This window comes from Larus michahellis, chromosome 2 (assembly GCF_964199755.1).
Source record: "Larus michahellis chromosome 2, bLarMic1.1, whole genome shotgun sequence".
NCBI lineage: Eukaryota > Metazoa > Chordata > Aves > Charadriiformes > Laridae > Larus > Larus michahellis.
In genome coordinates, this window is record NC_133897.1 from 17,305,690 (window position 1) to 17,326,505 (window position 20,816).

General features: G+C 37.8%; 1 protein-coding gene across 37 annotated transcripts in view; it reads left to right on the top strand.

The window, feature by feature from the left end:
• Positions 1–20,816, top strand: part of ZNF438 (zinc finger protein 438) — a 65,664-nt gene that overhangs the window by 23,628 nt on the left and 21,220 nt on the right. For 14 of the 37 annotated variants that reach the window (XM_074574291.1, XM_074574294.1, XM_074574289.1 and 11 more), the window contains 2 exons: positions 10,827–10,883; positions 20,623–20,727. In XM_074574291.1, coding sequence (XP_074430392.1) covers positions 10,856–10,883; positions 20,623–20,727 — 133 coding nt within the window. In that variant the 5' untranslated portion in view covers positions 10,827–10,855. Of the gene's footprint in view, positions 1–10,826; positions 10,884–11,627; positions 12,612–18,251; positions 18,473–20,622; positions 20,728–20,816 lie in introns of those variants that run through there. The other 23 variants (XM_074574318.1, XM_074574305.1, XM_074574300.1 and 20 more) reach the window with 5 other exon arrangements.

Here is a 20,816-nt window from a genome sequence, read left to right on the forward strand (position 1 = left end):
TGATCAGAATGGGCAAGTCAGCCCCTACCTTGTACTGCTGCATGGGGTTGCTCCATGGGAAGGCGCTTGCATTTGCCTTTACCCTTGTTGAATTTCACAGATTCCTGATAGCTCTTTCCTCCAGCCTGTCTGGGTCGTTCTGAATAGAGGCCCTGCCCTCCAGCTCCCAATTTCGTATTAGTTGCACACGTGAGGAGTGCACTCTATTGCATTATCCAGCTCATTAATAAAGATGTTGAACAGTGTTGGCTCCAGGATTGATCCCAGAGGCATGCCACTGGTAAAAGTTGCCAATTGAACTTTATACCACTGATCACCGCCACCCATTAGCCTGACAGTCCAGCCAATTTTCCACTGCCAATACGTGTCTCTTCCACTGCCAATACGTGTCTCTTCCACTTCCAATACATATCTCACCAATTTGGCTGTGAGGATGCTGTGGATGATCACGTCAAAGACCTTCATGAAGTCAAGATGAACAACACCCACTGCCCTCAGTTTATCCACATCTCATCACTTGGTTACTTGGGTATGATTTACCCTTGGTAAATCTGCTGGCTGTTCCCAGCCTCCTCCCAGTCCCTCATATGGCTGAAAATGGCTTTAGGGAGGCTTTGCTCCATAACCTTTTCTGTGGACTGAGATTAAGCTGACTGGCCTGTAGTTCCCCAGATCCTCTTGCTTGCCTGTCTTGAAGGTGGGTGTGCTATGTGCCGCCTTCCAGTCTTTGGGAATCTTCGTCGATGCCATGACTTTTAAAAGATGATAGAGCGCATCCTTGCAATGACACCGATAGCTCCCTCAGTACTCTTGGATACTACGGGTTTCCACATATGGAGTTGTATTCTCTTTACTGAGCCGCATCTTCACCTCCTGTTGGTAATGTTATGTTACTACTGCAGCCTTTTCCGTGCCTTCTGTCACTTGATCCCCTTTTCCGTTAAGCATTAGGCCCACATTTACCTTAGCCTTTCTTTTGTTGCCAGTGTACCTGCAGCAGTCTTGTCACCTTTCCTATCCCTGCGAATTGCAACTCCAGGTGAGCTGTGCCCTCCCTCACTCTCTCTGTGCATGCTCGAGCAGTGTCTCAAATAGTTAAAACTCTACTGAAACTTAGAGACACTGAATATGACTGCCAGAGTTTGACTTTGGCCATAATGTAGGAATTAGTACCACTATTACAAAAAAATAGGGTTTTGGTTGTTTAATTACACTCAGTGAGTGGAAGTTCAGCGTTAGAATTTGAAGACTTAACGTGACTCAAGTAGTGTAGGTGTCCCACAGCATGGTTTTCATGGGAAATTAATGAAAAGGTACTGTGTGTCAAACCGCAAAAGCCTAGTTGCATTAAAAGCTTGGTCATGCTTAATTGTTTTTCTCTTGAAGTACTAATTCAGTTTGGTCTTGCTTAGTTTGAGATTTAACTGAATGAATTAGGAATACAAATATCCTTAGGAACAGAAGGCAAAGCTGGAGGCCCATAGAGAAAGAAGAATGTTCCCAGGGTTTGCATAGTGTGTGCACCACAGCTGGTTGCTGGATGGTGGCCAGGAATCATTTTGACATGTTTATTTCACATTTTTTCTCCATGAACGTGTTTTGAGGACACTTCATTAAGTTATGTCCGATAGTGTTTGAGGCTCTGTGCCTTTAACATTTTTCAAACAACAAACAGGGTGGTGGATACAAAAATGAAAATTGTGTTGGCAAGGAGTATTTGCACAATGAAAACAACACAAGATCAGTGAGTGAAGGCAGTGAACTAGGACAGGTTAGACTTCAATTTATTCTTTTTTGTATGTTTATCTGTGTGAAGGTTTTTGTAATGAGAAGGTATGTTTCATCAGTAACATTGTGCAGACAGACAGTAATAAATCCTATGAAAAAGAGATCATTTAAGTAAATCATAGAATATGGATATACACTTTGTCTTGCAAATGTTGTCCTGTATACTGCATGGTGAATGGTGTACCGGTTTGAACAGCCGCTATTTTATGTTGCTTCTGGATGCTAAACAATCAAGCAATGTCACCAAAGCTAGATAAGCCTGTGGAATATTTTCGTCCATCTGAATTTTACGATGGGTAATAAGAAACATGTTTATACCAGATTGACTAGAAAATGTACTCTGTTATGTTTTGATTGCTCTTAAAATAAATGATATATCAGTCACTTGGGCCCAGCAGTTGCTTTGTCTGTTGGGTCAGACCTCTGGGAGCTCCCAGCCAGGGAATTGGGGCATTCCATGCAGGAGAATCCATTGAAGCGCTGACAGTCCTTTCTCAGAGAATGAGAGGGATATGACTGTTTGCGCAAAGAATGCGGGCGAACAGCTGAACTTCTCTGCCGGGGTCGGTATGAAATAGTTTGGGCGCAGCAGCAGCAGGGAGGGAGGATGCTGTGTCCTCTGCGCGCGCTCAGCAAGCAGCTGGGCGATTCCTTCTCCTGCCGCGGTTTTCACAAGGGCTCTGCAGCTGTAGTCTCCTTCTTCCGCTGTGAAAGTTGAACTGCCCTTAATTTTGCAAGATAATTTTGACTAAATTAGTGGTGCGTTGGCAATTCTTTTTACCTACAGCTATGAAATTTATGCAGTATTCCTTAACTCTGAAGGTACTTACTGTCACAGAACTTACATAAAATGTGACCTTTTAATTTTTTGTGCTAAACTTGGAACTCTTGAGTTTTATGAGAGTGTTTCAGTGCGATTATGTCCTAATTTGCAAATTTAATATTTGGTGATTCTTCCAATGTAGAACAGTTTACTAAATGCTTAGGAGGCTGTAAAGGTGGAAGTCATATAGGATTTAAATTGCTTATGCCAGTCATTATATTTTTATGATTTTTTTTTTTTAAGTGTGATCTATTAGGTACATATTCCTTTCAGGTGAGTAGGATCATGTTTGGGAAACAAAAATTTAGTACTGTGCTCCAGTTCGAAGCTGTAAAGTCAGAAAGAATTCCATTATTTGAGTCAGAATTTCAAAGGCAATTCACCTTGCAAAGTTTAAAATGTTTTTTTTTTTTGCTTTTTGCCAGCTATTGGTTACCTTTCTTCTAAGTAGAACATTAACAACATGTTCAGACTTTATTAAAATAGCAAAAACCCTTGACAAAATCCTTTCTGAATGACACAATAAGTTTTATCTTATTTTTGTTCCCTGAGGGGTTCAGGTTAGTGTCCAAATAACCCAAAATACCATAGTCAAAGTAGAAGAAGTGATTAGGGATTGACTGTTTCTTGTTTAGCCTTTACATAACTTAAGGGCCAGCTGGGATTCTGTGAAGACTTTAGTGCCATGTTTCAAACTCAAGTCAGTCAAATTGTGCAGGTGAATGTGTCGTACTCTTGTCTTAATCCTTAAATTATTAATGGAATTTTTAGGGCTGTGTTATCCAAGACATTCAAATACGTTTTGACTATGTGTGAGTAAGTTCTGAGGTGTCAAATATCTCTAAAATATGTAAGGACTACCAAATTAAGAAAACAGAACAGTAGCTCTCCTTCTAGCATTGCAGTCCTGGCTGATTATTTCTGTAGTCTAAATTGATAATTAACAGAATCCTAAAACTTAATTTTCACCGGAAAATTGTCGTTACGCTACCAGTAATAGCTTATTCTTCAAATGTCAAAGTTGAGGAAGATAGAAAAAAGCAAGCAAAATACAAGTAATGTGGGGTTTTTTGTCTTTCCTTTAGTCATCTTTAATTGTTTTAGTTGGTACCTTTGTATGTTAACCTTATTCTACTCTTTGAAATAACTTGTTTATCTGTAGTTTAACAAGTAAATAAAAAGTATATATGGCAACTTATTATAAAATATCTTTGTTCTCTGCCGCCCAGTCAAATTCTCTTTAATCCTTCAGCTTAGCATGAAATACGGGAAGGTTTTCTGGAGTACCTTTTTAGCTAATTTTGAAGTGTGGTAAGAGCAGTAGCAGGAATTGCTGGAACAATCTGTCCTGTGTACATCGACCCAATGTTACTGTGATTTTCAGGCTATCCTTTATTGTCAAGTGGTAAGTATAATTTGATTTCTGAAAGGCATTTGCTGAGGTTGGAGGTTTTCAAGCCCCATCTGGACAAAGCTCTAAGCCCAGTGTTGACCCCGCTTTAAGCGGGGAAGTTGGACGGGGTGACCTAGCATGGTCCCTGCCAACCTGAATGATCATGTGAGTGCCTGTGTGCACAATTGCAGATGTTTGTCTAAAGCTGTGTGAGTTCTATTATAACTGCAATGAAATCACTGTTTAGTATTTGTGATGTTGTTTATCCAAAAAGAAAGCTAATGTACTGCAGCAGATACACAGGGAAAGATAAATCATGTATTCTGTCCTTATTAGACCAAAGGAGTCATTAATTATGAAGAACAGCAAAGTCAAAAAGTCTCACAATTTAATCAAACTGCAAACCATAATGGTGTACTGCAATTCCGCTATGAATGACATTACACATTGCTAACAGAGTTGTAAGATAGATAGATTCTATTTTATAAAACTGCATTGTTGAGAATCCTGGCAGAACTTCTTAGCAGTTTGGACCCAAACAATAAATTAACGCTCGATTTAGGATAACATGGGGGAAGCAGGAGTAGAAGGAATTGCAGTTTGAATTTTAAAGTAAATTCTGGAGTAGTCATTGCCAAGTAAGAGTGCTAGATGTTTCTGTTTCTTGATTTTTTACAAATACTAAATTAATTTGAATTCATATTGTAAAAACTATTGACAGCATAGATTTCATGTGGTGTCTTACAAAATTGAAATGAGTAGTTTGTATTTTCCATAATTGTTGTTCCCAGGTGCCCTCAGAATCAAGAGCAACAATTTGTACACATTCATCATTTCACAGTTACTTTCATAACAGTAAGATCCAAGACTGTAGTTTAAAATCAGAAGCTTTGACCTTTTAATACATGATAACGGCAAAGATGTCTAATACAGATGTAGAACTTGTACAGGATTCCAGGTCATGGCATTCAAAGCAGTACTACTGAGAATGTATTTACTAAGGAAAACATAAAAAGGCAATCTGTCATTTTTAATTGGAAATTTGGAAAAAAAGTGTTATTTTTTGGCATTCTATTAATTGTCTAATATTAGGCATAATAAGCAACCATGCTGTTCCTTGCTCTTCTTTTGTAGTCTTTCAGAGTGGATTTTTTTCTCAAATGGAAAATAGTTGAGGTTATTTACAGTTGTAAAAACTGTTCAACCACTATTTATTTAATACACATACATTTCATAAAATGAAGAATCGATACTGCTCCTTCTTTAGCCTTTTCTTCTCCCGGGCATCCTTTTGAGAAACTTAACTTCCATAATTTTTTTCTCAGGTCCTTGAATTTGTTCTCTTGGAGGTAGTTATAGTTGTAAAATAAGAATTACTAAGATTGTATGCAGCGCTGCAGTAGTAAAAACACATGTGTAACATCCTCATGTCTTGCAGTGTGTGTGGTAGTCCTTATTCATACAATTGAAAAACCTTAGAAGTTGATGTCAAAAGATTTATCACCTCAAGAAAAGCAATGACTTTTCATTTGCATTTTATTTTAAGCCAAATGTTGGAGTTGCCCTATGTTGTTTCATAAATAAGCTTGTATTATCAGCAACATGTTATTGAAAGTAGCATAGAACCTGTCGTGTAGGCACAGTTCCACTCTGACAGATGGGCATGGTGTAGGCTTGCCAGCCAACCCTTCCATACATCACCCAACAGAGTATGAAGGAAGAATTTTTGTCCAGGATTGCCACTGTGGCATTCAGCGCATGTAAGGCTTGAAGTTCAGGAAATGCAGTTGGACTGGTCCATCTCATAGGATGACCAAAAATTTAAAAATAGCCTGGGTTTTAGGTTCTGCTGGGTTTCTACTGGGAGAGGTGTCCAGTTGCATTGAGGCTTCTGTTTCTTTTTGGCTCTCTGCTGAAGTCACCTAATGGGCTCAGCCAAAAACAATTCTGCCATGGACACACATTTCTCCCTGATTAATTACCAAAGTACGGAAGCATAAACAGTGTGTAATTTCTCTTGTAAGAAAGCTGTTGTTTGTGACTACATGCATATCTCTTTGGATATAAAATAGGAGGATGAGGATCTACTGATGTAGGATGAAATCCTAATGTGAAAATATGATTTAAAATAGAAAATTTTGAATAAGAATAAATCAGACTTCTGCGACTGAAAATTTGCATAGTGAAATGCAGAATATTTTTGGAGGTTTTCAGAAATGCATATCAGCTATTTCTTGGTTATTGGGGTTTGGGAGTTCTTTTATTTTTTAAACAAATTGGCTTAATGCCTTATGCGTGATTTTATAAAGTAGCCAAGCACTGCAGGCTTTTGGCAAATCTACTTGCTTGAACAAATGCTTTTGTGTGTTACACCAGTCAATCTTTGTCTGTCATTTTTAGCTTCCTCAGTATTTTTGCATAGCTTCAACGTTTTAATGGTTTATTTCAAGTCTAGCTCAACTTTAAAAACAGATTTTGCTAACTTTCCTGGAAGTTATGCTGATATGATTCATTCATGCTTTTTGGAGAACTTGGTTTCTGTTGAAAAGTTTCTAAATTTGGGGAAATAATAGTTGCATGGCACTATCATTTACAAGATGGCACAGTATGTGAAAGAACAGGTGTGAAAAATGAAGTGAATAAAATTGCTTTTGAAATATAAATTGACATTTCATGGGCTTCTGTTAGAACGTCTTTTCTAAACTGTACTAAGTATTTAATTTTTCTTTTTAGCTGAATGTTTTCCTTCTGAGATGAAATTACATAATAATATTTAAGTAACACTTCTTTACATGCCTAGTTTTAAATTAGAATTCATGATGAAGCTTAATATGAAATTATAAGATTTTATTTAATGCTTTCTTCCAGTACCTGAGCTAATGTTCACTGCATTAGAAGGTGCAGTCGTCACTGAGAAGCTTTGTTCTTTTAACAAAAGGTACCAAAAATAAATTCAGTTAGGGTCATAGTGGTTTAGTTTAATACTGTTATGATAATGAGTACTATAATTACTTTCAGATAGTTCTTCCTTCCCAGAGGATGAGGTTTTTAGTTTTGATGCCTGCTTAAAGCATGAGAATGACAGTAAAATTAATGTCATAACCTTTACAGCCTATTTATCGTTTTCTGTGTAGTATCCTAAAGGATTTTATGTAACATCTAAAATAAATGTCTTAGTATGGGCAAGCATCAAATTAGGTTAATTGGGTTCACCTGATATTCAGAGTCAGTCTGTCTATCAGGACACCAGTATCATATAAAAGACCTGTGGGTATCTTTCTGTGAAAATTGCTTTTAAATTATTACATGTATATGCTCCACTTCCTTTGATTGTTAAAGACCAATTTACAGTGTAGGTTTTTTCCAGTTTATTTGATATTTTTGCTTCTCCTGGTTGAAAATTCATTTATCCTTTCGTTCTGTGGTAACATAAGGATTAGTAGAGGCATGATAGAGCTTATTTTGTGACATTAAGATAAATTTTACTTTTTAATTCTGTCCAACCACAGCTCCACTTCACTTGAAACTCTTGTGATAGATTTCTTTTCATCTCTAGCCACATTTCAAGAGAACTGTTCTTAGTTCTGGAGTACTGGGACTTAACTGATTTTATGTATTGTCCTATGATAGAGTTACTAACTGAGCAAAACAGATTTTAAAGTTATATAGAATTTTAAAAGTTTTATCGTTGCGATAGGCTATCAGGTGGAGAAGAATTGATGATAAGGCCAGATAGAAACAAGCAATATAATCTTCTGTATTTGGAAAGAGTTGGTCCAATATTGGACTCAAATATAACCAAAGAAGACTGTAAGAATGTTTGCCTCCTCAGTGTTCAATAGAAACAACCGGACATCCTGAATTATTAATGTCGTCCAACATAACATTTGTTCTGGACATAAGAGCGTAAAACAGGTACAAAATTTAGTTAATAATTTTATTTCTAAGGTTGGCTCTTTTTTTAACATCAACATGTTTTTTTATGGGAAGTAGTGATGCCAAGCCAGGTTTATAGTCAAATGGAAAAAAAAAATCAGTTCTGCTGAGGGCAGGTATAGGTAGCTGTATGGATGTTACATCTGTCAACTTCTGTACTGTGCATTGATTCAGAATTTCAGAACTTTTTGATAAGACTGCAGTTTATGGTTAGGATATGCATCACATGTGTAGATATTAAGTATCTGTTAAACATGGTACAAGTTGACTGAAAGATGTCAGAAACTTTCAGTGAGAAAGCAATGTGAATCATTATACTTGTAGAAAAATTGTGGTGGGACTGGTTCCAAGAGTAGCACTAGGCAGTGGTCAAAAAGACAGTATCACTGTTGATAAATTTGAAAATAGTGTAAAGTGCAGACAGGACAGTCATACAAAGTTATATGGTTTGCTTTGGTATTTTTATTCGAAGAAAACATGCTGTAATACAGTCATACATATAACAATGGATAGAAAAATTTGAAGGGATGATAAGCAGCAGCTTGCCCTGACTTCAAAATCTTAAGCTGTTCAGTTTTTCCAAAAAGGAAGGTTATTTCATCAAATATCTGGAAAAGTAAAGAGCAGTGAAAGATTCTTCAACCACTGTAACAACAATAAAAAAAAAATCATTAATAGCTATAAGATGAAAAGTTAATTTAAGAATTTTTATCTTTTTTCATTGACAATAGCTGATCAATGTACTAGCCTGTCAAATAAGCACCAGATTTTCTAGGTCAGGACCATTATCTTACTGCAGTTAGAGTTGAATTCAAATCAGAGATGTCGGTACAAAATGTTTGAATTTATATGGTCCAGTTTTCTGCCCTAGCATTAGGGTTTGTGAATTCTTGGAAGAAGATGTGGAGCTTGTGATTCCACATGGCATTCTAAGAATTATTTATCTGTATCCTGAAGTCTGGTTTGTTTGCTATAATTCTAAGAGGAAGTAGTAACAATAAGTGAGGCACCCTTTTAATTATTTAATGCTCCTTACAACTGTGAGGGACCATAAAAACATATAAAAATGTTGTGACTTCAGATTAGTAATTTTGAGAAGCTTAATTTGAACATCATTTCTTATATTGTTTTTTACAAGAATATGCATTGCTGTAAGTATGCTTTCAAGTGGTGGAAATCCTAAAGTGGAATAAAAACTTCTGACTTTGTGTAAAATAGATCTTGTTGAGCAATATGGCCTTAAAGTTAAGGATGTCTTACGACTGTGGGTGACAAGCTGAAAATCCGCGCTGGTTCCTAGAAGTGTTTTGCCATTCCAAAATTACATCAGTGTGGTCTGTTCCATTCTTGTAGGTTGAGTGAGTTGCCTGTGTGTTACCACGACGTGAAAGTACATTTCGATGAGCCGACATATGTTTGTGTATTGGGTCTGGCAGACCCGGGGTTGACAGCTTAAGGACCACGGACAGAGGCTCTTGGAGGCGGCCTGCGATCCGCTGATGCGCATCGGCGACCCTGTGCCAGGAGGTGCTGGTTGACATACAAGGGCTTCTTGTTACCTATGTCTCAGCACAGCACGTCTTTGCTGTGTGAGAGGTCTCCTCACGGCAGCCACACTCCACTTTCTTTTATGCTTTGGTATTGAACTTCCTGGAAATGGAATTGGTTTTGCCTCTTCTATACTTCACTGCTGCCCACAGAACCATCTCCTTCCAGGAACCTCTCCATTGCTTTTTGAGAGTCAATTGCATTGTAGTGAAGAAATATATTCAAGATTTATTTTTGTGTTTGATAACTGCGTCAGAATTTGTCATTGTATTTATCCAAAACCAGGCTTTTGGTACTTCATGTGCTCAGAAGGAGGCTCTCGAGTGCATGTCTGGAATGTTCTTTATGTCAGATTCTACCAGCTGTTAAATTGGCCAGGAAAGTAAGCAAACTCCACATCCGCACAGCTGGCTCTGCTCATGGGAAATGTTATAGATATGCACTGCTATGAAAGCCTAGATCCAAGTAAACCCCTGAGTAGTCGGAGTTCCATCTGTGTCGGTCAATGGGCTTGTCTGTTACCTTCCCAAAGCCTCCAACTGCATCAGGAGAACAACAGTTTTATACTCCGTATGACTTTTAACATGTTAGTGGTGTTCAGCTGAACCAAACTATTACACAGTCATTCCAAGTGAGACCATTTTATGGTAAAGAAAATCTAAGTGGATAATAACACGATTTTATATTGTTGTTATATTATACTATGTCTTTCTTACTTGACTGTTGAATCACACTTAACCAAAGCTTAAGCAACACACTGACTGTGCTGGAAAGAAATAGCCCAATCTTAAGTTACTGGGTGGCCACTTGATGTAATGCTATTTTATGTCAAGCATTAAGCATCAAATTTTGTGATAAGTACCAACGTGAAATTCAGGAGAGGTGGCAGTGTAATGTTTGCTTCACAAATGCAAGCAAATATCTTCATTGTAGCATCCATGGAAGATTCTGCTTGTCAGTCAGTTATGCGGTATCCATGCGGTCAGATGTTTGAAGGAAGATGATTCCTTAACCTCACATCATCTGTGATTCTTCAGCATGCATTGTCACATTGGAATTTGTGACAAGTCCTCTTTTCTGGCTTTAACGGAGGTTTTCAATTGCAAGAAGCCTAAGTTGGTTGTACCCAGTGTTGAAATATGGAGAGTGCATGTTAGGGTATGTGTGACTCAGAGGAACACTTAGTTTAAAACTCTGGTGGTGTTTTGCATGAGGTATGGGTATACCGGGATCCATTCTGAAATATAATTTCGGAAAACTATTGCTATTGTCCTATATTTTTTTTTAGTTTATGAAAAATTATCAGAACTTCTAAGTATCTGTATTTCTTCTTTCCAGGAACGTTGTCGTAACTATTAAAGGGCATAATGCAGAATCCTTTAACTTTTTCTGCAGGTATAGTATGCTTTCTATACTTTTTTTTGAGAAATTAGAGGCTTGTGATTCAAAATGTGTAAGAAATATCATAATCTTTAATAAATCACTGTATAACTCATGTCTGCTATTCTCCTCTAATACGGTTTTTAAAAAAAAAGCCATAATACTGCAGCATTTATCACTTCAAACAATTACAATACCAAAGATTATTTTCTTCTTTAGGACATTGCTAATTACTGTTACCACCTATAGTTGAAACTTGAAATATTTAAGTCTATGTCTTGTTTGATTCAGCAGAATTAAGTGTTCAGGGTTTATTTCAATTTTCTAATACTCATATATTTGAAAATCATTGTCATATTTGACTCCCAAATAATTGGGGGTCAAATCTATTTGCAAGTTATGCTGCAAGACTAGCAAAATAAATATTTAGGAAGAAATATTAGGAAGAAATTCTTTACTCTGAGCATGGTGAGACACTGGAACAGGTTACCCAGAGAAGTTGTGGATGCCCCATCCCTGGAACTGTTCAAGACCAGGTTGGATGAGGCTTTGAGCTGCCTGGTCTAGTCGTAGGTGTCCCTGCCCATGGCAGGGGGATTGGAACTAGATTATCTTCAAGGTCCCTTCCAACTCTAACCATTCTATGATTTTCTAAATATAAACTTAGATTTTTATATTTAAGTGCCTTTTCTCCAGCATTCCTATCCTTACTAACATTTTTTGTGTTTATCTTTCTTTTATGTTTTGTCTCTTCTGAAGTCATCTTTTGTTGATTTGTTTTTCAGTAGGGTTAGCCTCTTGATTTTTTCCCCCTCTGTTATTAGTAAGGGTATTTGTGCTGCAGCTGTGTGTTCCCAAGCCTCTAAATGTGCAGCCGTAACTTTAATTTCCTTTCCCTTTTGATCTGTGTCACAATGCTAATGTTTAAATACGATTGTTAACTTGAATGTCATTTTTAATAATACTTCTTAAATGTGAATGAATGGTTGATGGATATGACATAAGCTCTAATGGACCTCTCTGAACCATTGCAGGTTGTCAGTTAAGTTTCCATTGTTAGTACTTATGTTAATTGAGAAAAGCACTATATATTACTTAACTTGAAGCCTTGAGCTTTTACTGTCACGTAAGTTTGTACTTTACCTGTTTTGTGAAGAGTATTTTTATGATACTATAATAATTCCGAGGAAGCTCTTCCAGGAGGATGTCATGCAGATTGATCTTAGTTGATGAGCTCTGTGTCTAATGGGACTATTTCAAGGGAGACAGTACTCAGTGTTGTGTAAAGCTATCCACCCTGCAGTGTGCTCTGCGTCCGTATGCTTATGACTAGAATCCTTAATTCTAATACTTAAAAGCCTTCATTTAGTTTTTCTTTTAAATAACAGGAATTTGACGACTGTTGTTGTAGTCAAACTGAATGTGTTATCTTTATGTTAAAGCCATTTATGAATAACAGGAATAGAATATAGACAGTGAAGCTGTTTGCAAACTTGAAACTGATGAATCATTTGCTTTGAGATTTTTTTGAAGACATTTTTTTTTCTAAACAAAAATCCATTCCAGTCAATATCCTATTATCAGCTTGCACCCAGAATGAATTATAAGAGCCATGTTGTAAACTTTGAAAGTGAGGGTTCATGTTAGAAATCATAACCGGATCCTGACCAAGAGCTATACCAGTGTGAAATCATTATATTGTACAAATATACTAGTCTCAGTATATTTTTTTGTATTCTTTTACTATCAACCTTTTTTCCTCGTATCAAGCATCACTTTTGTTTCTTAAATGTGTTACGACACTTGGAAAATGTTGAGGCTATTAGCAATTCATAATGATTTATGTACAACTGTAACATTGGAACATTTCTTACAAATAAAAGGTTTGAAAACAAATGGTATTGGAAGTAGAACCTATCCATCAATTACATTCAGTATAGCATTTTTGTCAGTCTTTCTATACTTTGAAAGTGCTTGTTATTTTTCAGTTGAGTATGGAAGTAATGGTTAGTGCAAGTTCAAGTGACAATATAAACCCTTCACTGCTACCATTAGTCATGTAATAGCAGAAGTTCTGTAATTTGGAGTTGGACTAGATGATCTGTAGTGGTCCCTTCCAACTCTGAAAAATTCTGGATTCCGTGATTCAATTAATTTGATATGTACTCCTTCATGGTGTCTGTATTTTTCTGAATTTGGAATATTTGATAAGAAAGGTGACTATCATTTATATAACAAGCAATTGTAACTGCATGTTCAAACAGATGCACTTTTCTGAATAATTATAAATATTTAACTTTTAATATTTCAATTTTTTTCCCTAGGAATTATGAAATTATCATTGAGGCATCATGTTCTGTCATGCACACCCCTGTTAATATTTACTGTTGAGCTCCATAATAGTGCTCCATAATGACATAAAATACCAGTGTGCCTTAGAGAACTGAAATACCTTTGGATGAGTGGCACTGTCAGATTTATAACATGTTTTTGTTAAATGACACTAACGTGAAAAAGTTGTGCAAAATACAAGACTGTCCTGGTTTATCTAGGAATTTATTTAATACTTTTTTGTCTTTTTTAAATCTACATTGGAAAAGTATATCACAGGCTGAAATCACAGGTTTGCTCCTTGGGTATGTTTATTTTATTTTATTTTTAAAGTATAGCTTTTTAAAAAGCCATTATGTAGTTTAATGCATTTTGTATCCATGTTAGTATGGTCATTTGGTGCTGGGAGATCTCAAACTTCAATTAGCCATGTAAATGTGTTTCTTAGCATCAGCTCTCACTTTGCTGGAACCCCTGCTGCCTTTGTATCATTAACATAAATGCAGGTGCAAATAGCATTTATGTACTTTGATAGAAAGCAGTTGGAGACATTTCACTGTGGGACGCGACACTTTCAGATTGTGTACATCTGTTCAAATAATGTATCCAAGCCAGTGACATGAATGCAAGGATAAAAACATCTGCCCCTGAGACCGTTTGCCATACAGCAGATGCTTACATCTTTATTTATGCAGATGGTTTGTGTGATGAGCTGAGCAACGATGAAAGCAAGGAAGTTTGACAAAGATTTCAGGGTATTGCTTGGGATGGGAAAATATGTTGGTAACAGGGCTTCGTTTTCAGATGTCAACCAAAAGAAGAACATCTGTTCAAAATACTGATGATTTTAGTAACATGGACGTATTATTGGGGACGTTAACTGGATTAACACAAAATCAGTAAAGGATTATTTCTTTTAAAAAATCTCTTGCACAAAAATTGTACTGCAGTTATCGAAGATACTGAATAGTTTAATAGAAGTAATTACTTTTAACAGGAAGGCTTAGCTGCCTTGTGTCAAGGTGTTCTCGAGTTTATACAAAACATTGAATTGATGGAAAAGTTTGCAAAGGTGGAATATTTTGAAGGAATAACACCCATGTAAAGTTGCTCAGATGTTGTGTGCAGTGCTGTAAAGAATTGATGACTTTGGGGATTTTTCACTAGGAGTCGTATTTAGTATTAGGAAATTATGAAGACAAGTAGTTTAGCCTTTCTGTTGGTTGAAGGCGCCTGTAGGGTAGTCGATGTGAGTCGCGGATCTAAACGGAGCTGGCACTTAAAAGGCGGGACAGCAAGTGCCCCGGTGTGGCTCTCCCGACCGCAGCCAGGCTGGCCCGGCCCCGGCGGCGGCCGGAGGCAGCGGTGACGGGCGCCCGACTCCCCCTGCTGGACTCTGAGCCAAGGGGCTCCTTCGTCTGCCAGCAGGCGCCAGATACACGTGAATTTAATTAGAAGCGTGCTGATATTTCTGCACACGGCAAGTTACGGATATCATCTTTGGCCTACATTCCTGTAGACTGCGTTCCTGTTTTCATTCCTTCGTATGCTGGCATCTGTTACAAGTATTCACCGATACATTCTTATCAGCAGTATCTTCAACTAACTCCTTTACACCGCATCCAGTACCCTCTTGTGAGAACCAGGGCCGCCTCTAAACAGTGCGGTGCCTAGCATGGGCAAGCTTAGCAATGTCAATAAGCATTACAAATAATTGTAATTATGCACAGGAGGGAGAAAAGCATTCAGATGCTGTAATTTAAATTATTTCCTGCCACATCCTACTGCCAGAAAGGCCTAGCTGCATTCAGGTTCAGCAGCAAGTGATAATTTTATATGTTCTGAAAACTAACGTCTTCCTAGCTGGGGCCATGGTTTTTCTGAAGATGTTTTAGTTTTCCTATGCTTTACAGGTCTGTGTCTGTAAAAAGACACAAAATAGACCAGGCCAGGTCTGGCAGTTTTCTGATCCTCCCTTGGTCTTTACTGAGGGAGCACTTTCCAAGGTTTGTAGTACAGAAGTCACCATACAGGTGCTTTTAATGCCTTCAGTAAAAGGTATTTGCTCCATTGAGCCAAAGTGGTGAATAAATTATTTTCTCTTGCATGCGGGATGTGTTCAGAAAGAGCTGCTCTCGTCATCACAAAGAAGCGATATTCTATAACATGAAAAAAAATTTTGCTGTGCTGTTGTGCTCTCTTTTTGCACATTGGTATTTGCAAAAAATAATTTTTTGGAGTAAGAGGCATAATTCCCTTACTGCAATCAGACGTATGTCTCTTTCTGTCCTGTGGAGGGTTGAACTTTCAGTAAGATGAAGATAGATTCTATTCTCAGCTTACTTGAAAGGCGAGCACGAGTCTAGTTAGAAAATACTTCGTGATTTATTTATCAAAATGGTTCTACTTGACCTTTTTGTGCTGCAGAGTTTCTGAAGAATTCTGCCTTCGATTCTGTAGCAGACCTGGTCATTATTGTTTCCTGCACTTATGGAAAAAATAAGTCTATTAATTACCACTTACATTAGGCATATCAGGATTTTGTCCAGGTTGATGTGATCTTGATAGACTTTTTAAAAAGGACTTTGCATTGACATCGACTTTACAGTGAATGAATTACTGTTCAGGTCCATATCTTTCTTGAAGCTCACTAAAAGAAATTTCAACTGGCAGGTGTCCCAGAAAATAATTTTTAAAAATCCAATTACAGTCTTTTCTTTTGAATCTTCTGTTTGTCCCCACCTTCTAAAGTACCTAATTCCCATTCGCAGTGCCAAGGAAGGTTTATGAATTACGAGTTTATGACCAGTGCTTGCATCACCTCCCTTCATCTATTTTCTGAACAATTAGTTCCCCCAAGTGGCTGTGTCACTGAAGCCTGCCTTTGTAAATCTCCAGGGATGGTGTCCTCTGTGGAACAGAATGACTGGGCAAAACTGACAAAGATAAACCCCTGGATTTGCAGTGATACCAAAATTTCCTTTCTACGCAACTGAGTCTTGTCAGAGCAACATGGTTTCTAAATAATGCCCACTTGAAGTTTGACATGGTTGGTTGCTGAAAGCAGCAGAGGCATACATAAGCTGAAACACACTGTCTCTGATGATGTATCTAACAGTCTTTCTCAGACAGAAGTTCCATGCTTCAACAGAAAAGAACCCATGTTTTCATCTTTAATAGTGATTTGTGTGGTTGAAGAGGCCAGGCACCATCTTAAGCCCATAAATTTATCCGCATAAACCTTATTCCCAAGTTCTCTTATTGCCATAGTGAGGAAAATCTGTGTGTGATTTCTTCAGCTGTAAAAGTGGAAAAAGTTATTAATAATTACAGATGCTTTATGTCTAGCTCTATGTCAGTTTTCATATCTTGATATGAAAATATTTTGATCTGCTTAAAACCTATTAATTATGTTAACCTTAATATGAAATGACTAGCTTAAAACTTGAAAGACTGTGCCTTCAAAAAAATGGAAAGCTTTTAAAGTTCACAAACACTTCATGAGAGGTGTTAAGAAAACATGTGGATCTGCTAATAAATGTATTTTAAATTCATTGAAAAAGAGTGTTTAAAAATCTGTTATGTATATGTGTTCTGACTTTTAGGAAAGACTTCCAAGACTTACTTTCTTTGTACAGTAGCACAGAATGGCTTTTTTTACAAGAGGTTGTGTTAAGCCTTGCATTGCCCACATTTTGTATAAGATGTTGCTTTTGAATATTGATTTGCTCACATGTGGCTAATACATTTGATATTATAGCTTAAAAAGGTTACCTCAAAGCTGCTGCTGTTATCCCCTTTTATCCCCTATAGAAATAGGCTTTCATAGATATTTTAAAAGTTACTTATGCTGGGACAATACAGAGAGGTAAATATTCAGTACTGCTAAAGAGTTTAAAATCTATGACGAGAAATCTAAATCTATGAGAAATCCAAAATGATGTCTTAGGTTATTACTGCTGAAAATGCAGCATCTAGATGTAATGATTTCTGGATGTGTTAACTTTTGATTAACAGGTCTGGTTTTGTCTGGTTATTGTTTTATGTTACGCTTTTCTCTGAGGACTGAAGTGCTGCTGAGGTTGTGTAGGCAGAAAGAAGCCTTAATTGCAGAAAGAAACCTTAAATAGAATCATAGGATGGTTTGGGTTGAAGGGGACCTTTAAGGGTTATCTAGTCCAACCCTCCCTGGAATGAGCAGGTACGCTTTCAACTAGATCAGGTTCCTCAGTGCCCCAGCCAGCCTGACCTTGAAGGTTTCCAGGGATGGGGCATCTTTCGCCTCTGGGTAACCTGTGCCAGTGTTTCACCAGCCTCATCCTAAAAAACGTCTTCCTTTATCTAAGTCTGAACCTACCCTCTTTTTAATTTAAAGCCATTGCCCCTTGTCTTATTGCTACAGGCCCTGCTAGAAAGTCTTTTTTATAAGCCCCCTTTAAGTACTGGAAGGCTGCCGTTAGGCCTCCCCAGAGCCTTCTCTTCTCCAGGCTGAACAACCCCAACTCCCCCAGCCTTTGCTCATAGGAGAGGTGCTCCAGCCCTCTGATCATTTTTGTGGCCCTCCTCTGGACCTGCTCCAGCAGGTCCATGTCTTTCCTGTGCTGAGGGCTCCAGAGCTGGACACAGCACTCCAGGTGGGGTCTCACCAGATCGGAGTAGAGGGGCAGAATCACGTCCCTCAACCTGGTGACCACACTTTGTTTGATGCAGCCCAGGATACGGTTGGCCTTGTGGGCTGTGAGTGCACGTTGCTGGGTCAAGTCCAGCTTTTCATCCACCAGTACCCTCAGGTCCTTCTTGGCAAGACTGCTCTCAATCCCTTCATCCCCCAGCCTGTATTGATACTGTGGGTTGCCCCGATCCAGGTGCAGGACCCTGCATTTGGGCTCGTTGAACCTCATGAGGTTCACAAAGGCCCAATTCTCGAGCTTGTCCAGGTCCCTCTGGATGGCATCACGTCTGTCAGGCATGTCAGCTGCACCAGTCCGCTTGATGTTGTCCACAAACTTGCTGAGGGTGCGCTCGATCCCACTGTCTCTGTCATTGATGAAGGTATTGAACAGTACTGGTCCCAATACAGACCCCTGAAGGACACCACTCATCACTGAACTTCATCCAGGCGTTGTGCTGTTGACCACTACCCTCTGGATGCAACCATCCAACCAATTCCTTATCCACCAGATAGTCCATCTATCAAATCTGTATTTCTCTAATCTAGAGAGAAGGATGTTGTGGGGGACCATGTCAAAGGCCTTACAGAAGTCCGGATGGAGGTCAGTATGATAATGAAGTAACTCCTATGTATACTTTCAAACAACAGAGGAAAGCAATTCTGGAAATTGAGGAAGTGTACTCACCTAACAGTAGGGATTATTAATATTTTTTTTCTCCATCCTTTTTTTTTCTGTTGCATAAGTTACATTAGATACTATTTTTCCAACAAGTACATCTGTATAAACTTCGGCATATATCAATATATGGTTGATAGTGCAACAAGGATGTTTCGGGGAAAGGGGAAAAAAACAAAGGACTGAATTAGACAGGAAACCGAAGAACTTCCCTAAATATGAACTATGTACCCATGATCTTGGATTACTGTATGTGTTATCTCTCCAAAATGACTCTTTGTGCCAAAAATAGTTTTAGCTTATTCCCACACTGAAAAATGTCACTAGAAATTTTAAGGCTGAACGTTTGCTTTAACAGAGTCCAGTTAATGTAAAAAAAGCTTTTTTATTGTGTCGCTTTGTTGTTGTAAATGTTCTCTTCAGCTAAGAAGGGTCTTTTTGGGACTATTTAAGGAATCCAGGAAGTATCCCACTGCTCACAGAATTTCTTGAAATGGACTATAATCCTAATTCCTTAAAATAATAAACTTGTACAGAGTTGAAAGCAAAGATGACCTTTCTAAATTATAAAATGCTTAGTGCATAACTAGCAAAACATGTTGATGCTCAAATCAGGATTGATTATCTATAGCTTTAAAGAGGTTTAATTTTCCCTTTTAGAATTTTAGCGAACTATTTGGATCTTGTTCCACCCGTGATATTCCAGAACATGTTTTCTCAGCCTAATTGTACATTCTGTACCTCAGTGTTTGTGTGAATGATGTACTGTGATTTTCCAGTCTTGCATTAGAGCAATTCATTATATTTTTTACTTTTCAAATCTATTTTAAATTGCACAAAAGGACTCTTATGTAGAGGTAATTATATTCCTCTTAAAAAAATCAAGTACTAAAAAGGTAAGAAATGCAAGATGCAAGATTATCCCTGTGGCTGAAACGCTCTCCGTTCCAAATTACATGTAATAGTAATGTTCGTTACCCATCTTAAGCCTGTGTGTAATTCCCGTATCCCACCCTGACTCTTTGGCCTAGCTACTTTCTGAGTCTCATTTCTAGTTCTCTTGTCCTTTTCCTGCTTGCCCTGGATATATCCGAGTTTCTCTTCCACGCTGTCGGCTCGGCAGTTAAGAGATAAGGAGAGGCCATTTCCTCGTTCCAGCCTGGGTGTTTGGACCTAAAGCTGTAGTTTTAGGAAAAATCCAGCTCCCTGAAGCAGCAGCATGTTCAATAGCTGCTTAAAGTGTCTACTGAACACATGCCAAGAGCTTACAACTTTGCCAGATTTGGGCAGCTTTTCACAGACAAAAGAGACATTGCCGTGTCAAACATCAAGGTCTTTGTCTAATGCATAGACATGTTACTAGATTCTTCTTTTTTTTTTTTTTTTTTTTTTTTTTAAAAGCAGACATACCTTGGGGTGGCCGGCATTTTCTGTTGAAATTAATTTTAGAAAATTATCTGAGGCAAATAGTCAGAACAGAACATTCTGCCCAAAGTTATTAGTTATTATGCAAGTTAATCGTTATAATGTATAGAATTGGGCATTCCTGATTTGTAGGCTTTATTACCAACCTTACTTCATATAGGTGTGTGGCAAAAGTAGTTTTGAACATAGAAGGCCAAATTCTATGTTCTAGAATATCTGCAGTTCCACTGGGATTACGGAAAATGTAAATCGGCATAGAATTCAGCCCTGTATTTAAAAGCTTCACTAAAGCTACTGAACCTTCATTTTTCTGAGCTTTTTGTTTTGGTGCGGTTGACTGTCTGCCATGACACTGAAGCTAAAGCATCCCATCTGTTTACCATATTAACCAGATTTACTCAATTATTAAGCTATCGCTTTGCATTTGGCATGTAATATATTAGATTTTAAAATGCTTTTTGAGGAGAGAAAAATGGCAAAGAGCAAGAAGCAGTAGCTTTCTTAATGCATTAACTGGAAGTTAATGTTTTATGTTGTAGTTTTATATTGTCTTTTTCTGGGTTTTGTTGGTTTTGGGGGTTGTTTGGTTTGGTTTGTTTTTTTTTTTTTGTCCTGGGATCTATTTATAACTGACTGAAGCACTTTTGCAGGTGGTGTTTTTTTGCATGCTAATCCTGCAGAGAAACATTGTGTCCACCAAAGTATGCTGGGTCAGCAAAAACAAGAAACTTGTGCTGGAAAGGCAGTATCCACAGGTATTTAGTGCGTATGGAGATTTGGTAAAATGAATCGTTAACTATCATTGACAGAAATAAATCTAGTATTGTCTGTTAGGATGTTGTGC